Source organism: Lactuca virosa, chromosome 7 (genome assembly GCF_052849685.1).
Source record: "Lactuca virosa cultivar CGN04683 chromosome 7, Lactuca_virosa_CGN04683_v6, whole genome shotgun sequence".
NCBI lineage: Eukaryota > Viridiplantae > Streptophyta > Magnoliopsida > Asterales > Asteraceae > Lactuca > Lactuca virosa.
The window spans coordinates 150,843,278-150,855,523 of record NC_136432.1 but is presented as its reverse complement, the minus strand read 5'-3'; the positions used below and the strand labels follow the sequence as shown (position 1 = coordinate 150,855,523).

General features: G+C 35.4%; 1 protein-coding gene across 2 annotated transcripts; it reads right to left on the bottom strand.

Annotated features, from left to right (window-relative positions):
- Positions 1–352: 352 nt before the first annotated feature.
- Positions 353–5,128, bottom strand: ABH1 (ARM repeat superfamily protein). 2 transcript variants are annotated; one of them, XM_079059623.1, is made up of 19 exons: positions 4,831–5,128; positions 4,666–4,725; positions 4,506–4,562; positions 4,341–4,412; positions 4,186–4,248; positions 3,921–4,097; positions 3,689–3,817; positions 3,550–3,616; positions 3,262–3,461; positions 3,082–3,152; positions 2,884–2,968; positions 2,744–2,812; positions 2,521–2,639; positions 2,212–2,350; positions 1,625–2,119; positions 1,205–1,519; positions 920–1,104; positions 749–830; positions 353–665 (listed from the first exon to the last, which is right to left on the bottom strand). In XM_079059623.1, the coding sequence occupies exons 1-19, from the start codon at positions 4,912–4,914 to the stop codon at positions 558–560; spliced, it is 2,577 nt and encodes an 858-aa protein (XP_078915749.1). In that variant the 5' UTR covers positions 4,915–5,128; the 3' UTR covers positions 353–557. The 2 variants fall into 2 exon arrangements, with proteins under 2 accessions (XP_078915749.1, XP_078915750.1); XM_079059624.1 differs by having other exon boundaries at positions 1,205–1,504; positions 4,831–5,127.
- Positions 5,129–12,246: the final 7,118 nt, after the last annotated feature.

The following is a 12,246-nucleotide window of genomic DNA, read 5'->3' as shown; positions in this document are numbered from 1 at the left end:
TTCCCAATCGTGTTTTGTTGTTAGCGGTGCTTTCCCCAATGCTCCATTGCATTTAGCATTGTCCAGTAGTAATAACTAACCATCAGCTGGCAACACCACCAATATGCAACATTCATTAAATACAAAAAATGCTATTTTAGGGCTGTCCTTTTTCATGAAACTCTGTCTAAATGTTTTAATTAACACAGTAAAGAAAACAAAAACAAATAACTAAACAAAGTTGCATATATATTTTTACTTTCTTTATTAAGTCAATTTTCTACTCTATGTTAGAAACATATTAAATCCATCAAATAATAAAACAAGGTCAAATCCCACTAGTATTAAATAAAATAAAAAAAAAAAAATAGTATAAGCAAAATGTAGTTAGTATTAAGATAGTGAGAAATTGCATCATAGATAACATAAAAAAATGGCAACTTCCACGTGGTGGTTGAAGCAACCAAACCCAACCAAATCCCACATAACATGTGATAAATCAAATACTAAATTTGGTACAACCAAAATCTGTATAACAAACAAGTTTGACCCAAAAAAGGAAAACAAAACAAGAATCATCAGCCATCAATGTGTAGACGCAAACCGGAATAAACTGCTTTTCTGAATAAAGGATGCACACTTTCTGTTACTATTTCCTCCTCTAACTTATCCATGTGTGGCCATATCTGTTCAAAGTTGAAACACATGTAACTTCAACTAAACAAATATTGATGAGTAAAAAAAGTTGAAGGACTTGATTGCAACAAACCTCAGAAGCATATTGCCTTGAAAAAGCCTTGACATAACCCAAAGTTGACAAACACCATTCTTGTTTCTCACTGGTAGTATATCTGCCACCATACCACATATATGTTTCTATTAACTATCAAATAATAATTTACTCTATTCACTCTAAAACTTTAGAAATTTTTTGTTTCACCTCTTTGAGGTCCCGTTTTCTTTATCCATATCCATTGCAGGATTCTGATTCTCATTATCTTCTTCATCAACATCAACAGCCATTGCTTCATGTTCATGATTCTCATTCTCTCCAAATGCAAATGCATCATCAAGTCGTTCCATCAAAACATCACGAAATTTTTTATACAATGACATAAACAAAGCCTGCAGCACCACATAAACAACAACACAACATATAAACATTACTTAAACAAATTTTTTTTTTTTTTTTTAAATAATAATAATAATAATAATAAGAATATACCTGGTTTTCTTCAAGGGCACGTGCAAAAAGAGCTTGCTTGGACTCTAGAGATTCACGAATTGATAGCTCATCATCTTTTGTGGTTGCAGCATTTGATTTCAAACGTTTCATTCTTGCAGGGTTTTCACCAACAACAGGCTCACCATCCACAAGCATCAGCTTTGTCTCCGCAGCATCCAGCTCAGCTTTCGCCTTGGCTGCACTTTGCTCCGCTTTTACAACATTCTTTTTTAAATTTATAATCTCTTTCCTTAAATCAGATATCCGATTATACGTTTTATTTAGCGCGTTTCTCAGAATCTGTAACACAACACTCTATTCATTACAATAAGTTGCAAAAATCAGGTATACTCGAGGACCCAAAATGTAAAAAAGATTTAATTCAGAGAGAGGGAAAAAATAATAAAATAGAGTACCTACCTCCCACAAACGATCTGAGGTGTGAAATAAGTCAAGGTTTGACTGAGAGAAGACCCATTTAACAATGGCCAAATTGGAAATCAGGCGATAACCCATCATTCTGTCAATTGTAATGGCTGTTGTTTGAGCACTATTTTTCCAAAATGAAGCCACTTCTGATATCAACATAATTTGTGTTTCTTCATTTGGACAAATTTTGGCAATAACTTGTCCATATCTCTCCAAAACCGTAATCAAATGAGTAAAACTCTTTGACCCAATGTCCAAAAGTGTCTGAACAACTACTCTCAATGCAACTTCCACTCCATTCACTGGAATCACACTTTCTTCAACCCATATAATAACATCACGTGCAGTTTTTCTTCCTTTTACCATACCATTCAATTCTGTTGAAAGGGTATACTCGGTTTTATCTTCATCTTCTGAACTGTATCTGAAGTCGGGCCCACCTTTTGGTGGTAGTAATTCCTCTAAAGCAGAAGTACCTTCAATGCTCTGTGTTCAAAAAGATCAAATATTACAACTTTTTTTTTCAGATGTTTGTATCTGTATATAACTGTTTATATATAATAATAAAATAAAATTACCTGTTTCACTTTATCCCAGTATGATAAACGGACTTCCCTATCCAGAACCTCCTGGACAAATACACGTTGTGGGGCCCATTTTGGAAGCTCCAAGACATATGCCCACTCTTCCCATGGCCAAATGAATTGAAAGTTTGATCTACAATATCATAAAATTAGCCATTTTAACAAGTAGATTACACATCTTTGGACCCTGAGTACAGCTGGTTTTTTGCAAATTCGTCTCTTACAAGTTGTGATACTCACTCAACTATATTCAAAGACCAAAAGTGTAATTTAATTAATGTTAAAAAAATGAAGTGAACTTACAAATGGTGTGAAAACCAAAGGATGAGGCGTGTCCTACACTCCATATCTAACTCACTGATTCTATCAAAAAGGGCACGTACAGCCCCAGCTACAACAGCAGGGAAGGCACCTGGAAGAGACTACCACAAAATTGTGTTTAAAAAAATTGTAAACTACAAACATATTTTTTATAACAGGTATAAAAAAGAAGGAAAAAAGGGTACCAAGTTAGGATCTATAATACCTTACAAAGGTCTATTATCACAAGTGTGTAGTACATGGGCTTGAATGGTGGCTGAGGCAATAAAAGAAGCTGAAAAAGAAAAAGGTATATTAGTATTTTATGAACAATAAAGAAAAGGATGCATGAAAATAAGTTTTCACCTGAGAAAAAATAGTCTCAGCCATGAGATATTCATATCTGAAAGGGACAGGTAAGCCAACCATGCATGCAGCACATTCCTTTCGACTAGCTTTCCACAAACCAACAAACATATGAATAAGGATCATATTATAAAATAAAAAGTTAAACAAGTTACAAAAAGACCTTATTGAAAATAGAAAGTTAAATAAGTTACAAACCATCCATTCAGGAAAAAGAGCACATCCAATAAATACTCTTCCACTACAAAGCGGTCTATAGGTTGTACATCCTGCCAACCAAAAAGTTTTTTTTTTTTTTTTTTTTTTAGATACATGTGGGAAAAAAAGCCATAAAAACTATGTAAAATCTTGGATTAGTTATTCAACTGTTTTAACTACCTCGGTTTTGCTAGCAGAAAATATATTTAGCCTGCGAATCCTCTGAGGATATTTCAATTCTGCCTCATGTTTTTGTCTGCCAAAACTGACTTCAGTGAGTGCCTCAGGGGTATCTGGTTGCTCTGGACAACTGATGGCTCCAAAATCATGAGACTTTCCAGCAACTAGTTGTGCTTCATATAAAAGATGTGGCCTTGGAACTGAAAGCATACAATCAACAAAACTTAGAAAGGATATAATGGGAAAACAGTAGAAAAAGATTAACAAATTTATAGTAGAGTATAGTACCACTCTCAAGTTTCCAGCTGTTCTTGGAGAGATCTTGGATTCGACCCCACAAGTCTTCCACAAAATCCTATACAAAAGTGTGAGTAGAATAACAAAGTGAGTAAACTTATTAACAGCTAAAAAGAATTGTATAACATACCTGTTCAACATGAAGTTTATCTTTGTTAATATTTTCAAACACAGATAGACCAACATCAGAAACACGTCTTCTGATGCTTAAATAGGCTTCTATACCAACCATAACTCTTTCAATCTCTTCCGGAATTTGCTGCAAAAATCAAGATTCTCACATTGTTCAGACAATTTTGAGAAGCTTCTGTAGTGCTAACTGTATGAGCCAAAGTGAAGGGAAAGAAATGTAGGGAATGTACCTCAACAAGTTCTGATCCACCCCATGGAAGACATGAAAGAATACAGGTTATGTAGAAATCAGCACGGGCTTGCCAAGATGGGTTTCCTTTCTCATCATCCACTATAGTTGCAGCACAAGATAATAATGTTTCAAAAACCACCACTAGTGAACTTGGTTGAACCACTTTGCTACACATCTACACCAGTGAAGATAATAATGTTTCAAAAACAACATAATGTATAACTGTATATGGTTGTTGTTCTCAAAGTAAAGGAATAACATACCAAAACAGTTAGAAACCGCATTGATATGCGGATCTTGTTGCAATCTCCAGAGTCAAGGGCATCCTGCAAATAAACAGTTAGAACCCGTGAAATGCACCAATTCAGGAAAAAAATCATGTGTGTTGATTGTTGACCAATATCCATTGCCTGCTCACCTGTAAACTCTTTTGAGTAGTCTCCAATATTTTCTTGACAAGGTCCTCATTTTCCAAGTTCAATAACCCAATCTAAGCACCAAAAACAGAAGAAAGCAAGATCTTACAGGAAGAGATCAAGAATTATTTTCGAGAAAGCAAAAGAAAAAGGTAAACGGAACCTACCAGCGTCCCATACAGAGGAATTTTGTGAGGCAATTGCTCTGAACATTGAAGAAGAAACTGCGAAAACAGGTGTAATTAATTAACTCAACAAGCCTCCATGCACACGATTTGGTAGAAAAATACTAAAATTAGAATTAAGAAATGGCAAATAGTAAATCACAGTTAAAATTTCGTCTTCGGAATGCTCAAGCTCCCGCCGAACAGCACCAAAGCAAGCATCCTGCAATAAATAATGAAATTAGGGTTACCAACATTAGGGTTTATCGTAAAAAGGGAAAAAATAGGGTTTTATGAAACTGAAGTGGACATAACGAAAAGAACTAACAATGTGATCTTTGTGGTCGATTGTTCCGCCATATTCAGGGGACTTCTCGCCGATTCTCAAAATCAAACTCCTCCAGCTGCTCATATCTTCTAGTATATAGAACACCGACGTCAAGCGAAAGATTAGCTTCACTAGAACCAATACACAGAGCGGAAGAAACTTTTTGTTAGTGTAGATATGTGTATATGTATGTATGTCCCAAAGGAAGGGTGCCCACTGCCCAGTAGTGGTATCAGCCAAACCCCCAACGGTTTTGGATTCGCAGTACGAGTTTGAGTTTACTACAAGCCCTAGTCCCTACCAACCCGACTCCGACTTTGTAGTGTCACTGAACCGGTTTAAGTGGCTAAACCGGGTTTCCTGGTATACTTGCACCATAACACCATTTTTACTCCACTTTCACTTCTGGTTTTAAATTTAAACCCGCATAAACCACGGTTAAAAAGAAAAAACATTATTGATAATTTCAAATTCTAACGACTATTTATAGATTTGCAAAAAAATTATTAATTTACAAAGATAGATGTTTTGTTTGTGAGTTTATAATAATTAATTAAAATTAATATATACATCGTTATGAATATCATCTACGTTCTATATGCTTAGATATTTTATAAAATCATGATTTTTTACAATGCAATATAAATTTGAATATACTATAAAAATCGTAATAATTAATCATGAACTTGCAAACAATTAATTTTATATAAAATCGGATGTTTTGTTCATAAGTTTATCATCATTGTTTTTAATTAATGTGTAATATGGTTTCAAAACATTCGTAAGTCTATAATTTTTATTTAAAATTAATAGGTTAGAAACTCGTATACTACAATGATTGATAACTTAAAGACAAAATTGTAAAATTTGTCATTGTGGTTTGCGAAAAACTTTAGATAGTGTCCAAAAAGTTTTCAACTTGTATGGAATGTCCAAAATAAAAAAACTTCTTGTGATTTTGGTCCAAAAAAACTTGAAAAGATGGTTATACCCTTTTATTTTCTTTTTGTATTTTTATAATTATTATAATACTATTTTACTTTAAAAAAAAGAATTTATATATATATATATATATATATATATATATATATATCAAAGACAACTATCATCCTACACAATCCAATGGGCCGACATTGGTGCCTTCGACCCACAAGTACAATGAGAATACTCACCTGAACTATTCATCAGAAGTTCAACAACTACATCAACAACAAAATAGCCAATCCAAGCTACCTAAAGCCAAACCGAGACTAGTCTTTAGCCAAAAACTCATTGTTACCCAAGTCTGACCAAAAGTCAACTTGTAAAAAAATCAACGGTCAAAGTCAACTCCAGCTGACGCCCACATCGTGGCCAACCCATAGCTACGTCGTGACCACACAATCTAATCACGATCAAATCTGTCACCACGTCGTGGCAGACATGCCACCACATCATGGCAGAATCCAGGTAAAACAGTCACGAACAAACTCATTGCCACGTTGTAGCGAGCATCATGCCACAACGTGGGCATGTCCAGGCAAAACAGACGTGATAAGTCTCGTCACCATGTCGTGGGACTTCCTTGGCCATGTTGTGATCTTCAGTCTTAAAGGCTATTCTTCAGTAAGACCTTAATACATAAGGACCAAAGCTCATATCATTAGATTTAGATCCTAAAAGTTTTATGATGGATAAAGTTTCCAACTTTATCCATTAGGATGGTCCAAATCACCAATATTTGGACTTTAAATCTTAAAGGGACAACAATGCATCTTTCTCAACTTAATCCATTAAATCAAAGTCTCCCACTTTCATATCTGAATCAACAAGATGTCTAGATGGATAAATTTTACAACTTTATCCATAATAATGTCACAATCTTTCAATATCTAAACTTTAATACACCAAAATGACCTAAATGACAAAGATAACTTTCATGGCTAAAAGGGAAGGCAAAAGATCATAATTTTCCTAGTCTATGAGGTCCAATAAGCATTTCAAACTGGTCAAAAGGAGTTGGAGTCCACTCAACTTCAAGATCACCCACAAAATGGACCAAAAATTGTCAAAAACCTCAAATGACAAGTTCTAAATAACAAAAGATCACGGTTGGAACTTTATACTCACAATAGTCTTGAAATGTAGTGCCTTTGATGGATCCAAACTTGAAACATCATTCCTTGCAACCAAAAGAACCTTATTGATCAACCTGTTTCATCAAAACACCACCAAATATAGGAGAGAGGAGGAGCTCAAATCTATAAGGTGGAGGCTAGGGTTTCTCCCAAGGGGTTTGTAACACCTGTTACAGGTATCATTTAATTTATCTAATTTTTTAGGGTTCTGTGCTTGGACCCAACGAGTTGAGGAGCTCAAACTCGTCGAGTAGAGATCATTTATGAGGACGCGAGATTTAGATCCTACTCGACGATTCGGAAGGCCCCGACTCGACGAGTAGGCGTTGTAAAGGAAAACCCAAATTTTTAGGGTTTGCACCCTATATAATGGACTTAATCCGCCTCTTGTGGCCTCCCTTACCACTTCACTACCCAGAGAATAAACCCTAAGCCGTTCTTGTAACACTCCAAATCAGGTGTTACCTTCGAAGCCCTTGAAATTTTAAATGTTGCATAATAAGTCCCTTAAGTACATTGGGCGTACTTCATGGGTACGCTTAGCGTACTATGCATGAATGATCGCGGAGAGCCAGCACGTACGCTGGGCGTACCAAAGAGTACGCGGGGAGTATGTGACGGATGTTCAAACCCTAATTTTCGGACTTGAGACCTATATAAGAATCCTTATCTCATTTCAGCTTCACCCTAATCAACCTCATTCACCTTCAAACGTCCTTGAAAACCCTAAAATCATTAGAGAGTGTTTTTTGAGCTTAAGGAGTGCATTTGTGGCCATTTTAGTGTCCATTCAAGAAGAAGGAGTTGCTAAGCAAGCTTGGAGTGGCATTGGGCTTCAAGAATCTGCATCTAGTTCACCTTGAAGAGCTTCTGGAGGTATAAAGATTTGATCTTGTCATCTTATTCATTAGATCTACCTAGGGTTTTCTAGTTGGTCCCTTTTGTTAGTTTTGGACCTCATCTTGAGAGTTTAGCAACTCCAGAGGCTGAAATGGTTAGATCTGAGCCTTGTGAGCATGCTAGATGCATAAAGGTGCTAGCTTGGGGAGTATCTAGACTCCATGCTTGAGTTTGAAGCCTTGTATGAATTCCTAATGTGAAGAGTGAAGTTTTTTAAGTCTCATATAACATGCAAGGGCATAAAGTTACCAACTTTATGCCCTAGGACGTCTTAATGAACTCAAATCTGGTATTTGACGTTAGAACATCGAGTATGTGATAACCCGAAATTTTTTTATCTTGTAAGTCCAGCCAATCAACCAAAAGTCAGACTAAATTCCATTGCCTTCTAGCCTTGTTAAGGGTCATTCTAAGGAGTTCTAAGCCTAACACACTTAAGGATTGAGTGTTAGGAAGTATTGGCTCGAGATCAGAAGGCTTCACCTGAACTAAAGAACCCAACATTTGAGGTTCACGGCTGCAAACCTAGTTCACGGCTGTGAACTCTCTTGTGGCCGTGATCTATCCTCCATATGTATAGATTTCCCTCATTTCTTCTTCATTCTTCACAATTCCAACTCAAGAACTTCACGGCTTAGCAATATACTTGTTAGGTCGCGTTTTGTAACCAGAGTCTCCTGAAACCACTACCCCACACCTTGTTCCTAGTTACAGCGGGACTTGCAAGTCTACGGGTGACAAACGTCACTTCAGTTTCGGCGTCATTAGGTCGCCGTGTTAAACACGTGTCGTATCAGTATGGTTACAACCTCATCACATTTTAAACCTTAATTAACAAACTGGTTTTAAGGTAGTTAGTGCTTCAGTAGTCACTTTATACAATATTACTGAATACTTTCATTTTCCCATTACATTCTTATTGTGATCTTCTCACATAAAAGGTAATGCCAACTATTAAAAATAGTCTTAAACTTGGGAAAACTTACATCATTACAAAAGACAAACAGAACAGTCGAGTCTTAGTACATTCAGTTAGAAGGGGGCCTATAATGCTAACTTTTTGATTCCTCGGTAGATACATCAGGGATATATATTAATCGGGTCCGACAGACAGTAGGATGTGTGCTTTCCGCTTCATTTCATGTTCCTTGTTTGGTTGTGGGCTTAGAGCAGATTCACCCAGTCTACTATCTAATCGACCTTAGCCATATATATATTACGTATACACCAAGTAATCATAAGGAGTACCAGGTATGGGTCAGGTCATAGTATAAAAATTCAGTAAACCGTTTTCTAGTACAAAACATACTTTTCAGATAGAACATTGAGCAAACTAAACTAGAAACTTATCAGTAAAGAGTTTAATCCATTTTATTAAACTAGTATAACTTAAAGGACCTTAGGTGGTTAATTCTATAATACCTTAGTTTATACATCAGGGTTATATATAATTAATATCCGACAGGTAGTTGGATGTGTGCTTTCCGCCTTACTTCATCTTCCTTGTTTGGTTGTGGGCTTAGGGCAGATTTACACAATTAACTATCCGTTCGATATTAGATTATATATAGCTAGTATAAACTAAGTGATTATAGAAGGAACTATTGTGGTTACCATTTTTACTAAAGAAAATAAGGGTTTTTCTTAAAGAATGTTTTCATCAAATATAAAGGAACTATTACAATTAACTCCGTGAGTACCAAATGAATACGTCAGGGTTATATACAACGAAGATCTAACAAACAATGGGATGTGTGACTTCCGCCTCATTTCCTGTTCTTTGTTTGGTTGTGGGCTTATGGCAGATTCACACAATCGATTGTTTGTTTACTCTGGGTTTTATATAACTTGTATTCATTTAGTACTCATAGAAGGGATTGTAGAGTCATTTTTACTTATCTTTCATCATATCAGAAAATATAGGATTTTCTGGAGGAACAGGCGAATTTTTCTAAAAGAACTTTCAACTTACTATACATCACTAAAATACTTATGAACTCACCAGCTTAAATGCTGATCTTCTCTTTCAAAATAACTTGTATTCTCAGGAGCCTAGTAGACAGGTACGCGCACTGGGATTCAGAAGATGGAGCATAGTAGCTTCATGTCTTGTTTTGTTATTTACTTTTGGAGTCTATCTTATGTGAATCACATACTTTGTAAACACTTTAAATATTAATGTAATGGTTATTAGTTACTTTGATTACTATGATGCATGTCATGTGATACTAAACATGACGTCCTCCGACCCCGAACGTTTCCGCTGTTCCGGTTTGGGGGTGTGACAGATTGGTATCAGAGCATTATTTATAGTGAACTAAGTATATCAACCTATAAAAGATATACAACTATAAATACAATGGGGCCGAAGTGCTCTGGATAATAATATATTTTAAAAATATAACAATACCTTATAAAAGTATACATACATGCTTATACATATATACATACTAGAACAAGTATCACAAGAAGAACAGAACATTAGTATTTAAAAGTTGAACATTGCGGTCAAACCTGGACAATTATGTAATCATATATGGGATCAATATAGCCTGATCAACTATATTCATTTGAGATGTGACCGACATGTGTTTGGGAGTGATGTGGTGTTGCAACGGTCTTAAAACTTACCTAACTCTATTCAAGGGATTTCTAGATCTGAACATAAAGTTAAAATACTATGGGAGTATTTTATGATGCTATAAGACAACAACAAGTTTAAAACATACCAAGTTTATTACATTAAAATACTATAGGAGTATTTTAGGCACTATAAATAATTTATGTGAGAATTTAAAAGACCCTTCTGGTAGGTCTATGATTTCGGAGTGTATACTTCCAAGGTTTTATATAATTGAGATTTTATAGACTTAGAATTTGTGATCTATGCTTCACTACCTGTTCCTTGTTTGGTTGTGGTTTTGGAGTAGGATCACTTATTCGAAGGTCTATTTAATCTTAAGTTATATACAACTTGTATACACTGCGCGGTTATAGGAGGACCCAGTAAGGATCACCCCATAATGTTTCACTTAATCTCATAGATTCTTTAGACACTTCCATTCTCGTACGACAAACCTAGATAGATGTAACCACTGTTGGATTAGTGTCTAAGTCCATAACTATTTTGGTATGTACTTGACCCGATTGTGAGCATGGTCCTTTTGGGTTGCCTTCACCATAGCAATATGTAGGATGAATTAAGGAGAGAAAGGTTTAATTATGATTTATTAATATATTATAAGAATAATATATTAAAGGAGAAATCATATTGTTTAATTAATATTAGTCAAGAATTAATTAAGAATTAATTTTGTGACTAAAAGAGATTAACTAAACTTAGGGGACTGGAATTGTAATTATAGGATAATTGCAATTGGGCTATGGATCACCTTGGAATAATAGGTTGGACGAATTCTATGGGGAAGCCCATTAGAAATCATCCAAGGCATGTTCCAGAAGAGGTCCATGGGCTGCTTAGGGCTTAAGCAGTCAAATTAGGGTTTCCTTGTTGGATAACCCTAATAGCCTAAGTATATAAGGAACCCTTGGGCACCAAAAACGTGGGGAATACTTCCTTTAGGGTTTCCAGCCGTTTTTGGTGCCTCCTCTCTCCTCCCTCTTCATCCAAGTTGCTTAGTGGTGTTTGTGACTCCATTGGAGGTGCAACACTTGAGGCACTAAGCTTTCTGAAGCCAAGGATTGATTGTTATTGCTATATAACAATCAAAAGTAAGATCTAAACCCTATTTTCAGTTATAGTTTATTGGATCTAGGGCTTAAGGCTTTGGATTATCAATTACATGTTCATTAGACAAACTAGATCCAAAGCTATTAGGGTTTGCATGTACACCATAGGATTGATGTAGTGCTCAAAACCCATCAGTGGTATCAGAGCCTAGGGCTGTTTGTTTGATGTATTTGATGCTATAGTTGATTATTCATGCTTAAAATCGAAAATTTTTGGTTTCTGGGGGCTGGACTCGCCGAGTCCATGGTTGAACTCGCCGAGTCCATAGTGAACTCGACGAGTCCAAGCTAGACTCGACGAGTCAGAATCGCAGATGGAGCAGATTTCGAGATTTTGACCAGTTTTGGCTGTGGATAATTACCTAAAACGTTTTTTATTAATAAAATCCGATTTTTATCACTATTTGGAGATTATCCTTGCCAAAATAGAAGATAATTGTCAAAATTTAGATAATCTTTTGTTTTATTAGATAAAGATTGATTATTTGTAATTTAGATTTGAATTATCTTGTGAAAAAGTTTCAATTTTCCCCTTTAGGTTTTATAGTTTAAATTTGAACTTAAAAGTTTTTGTTTTTGAAATTTGAATAGTTGAACCCTAATGTTTTGAAAGGTTTCAAAACTTGCCCTCAAGTTTTGGAATTAAAAT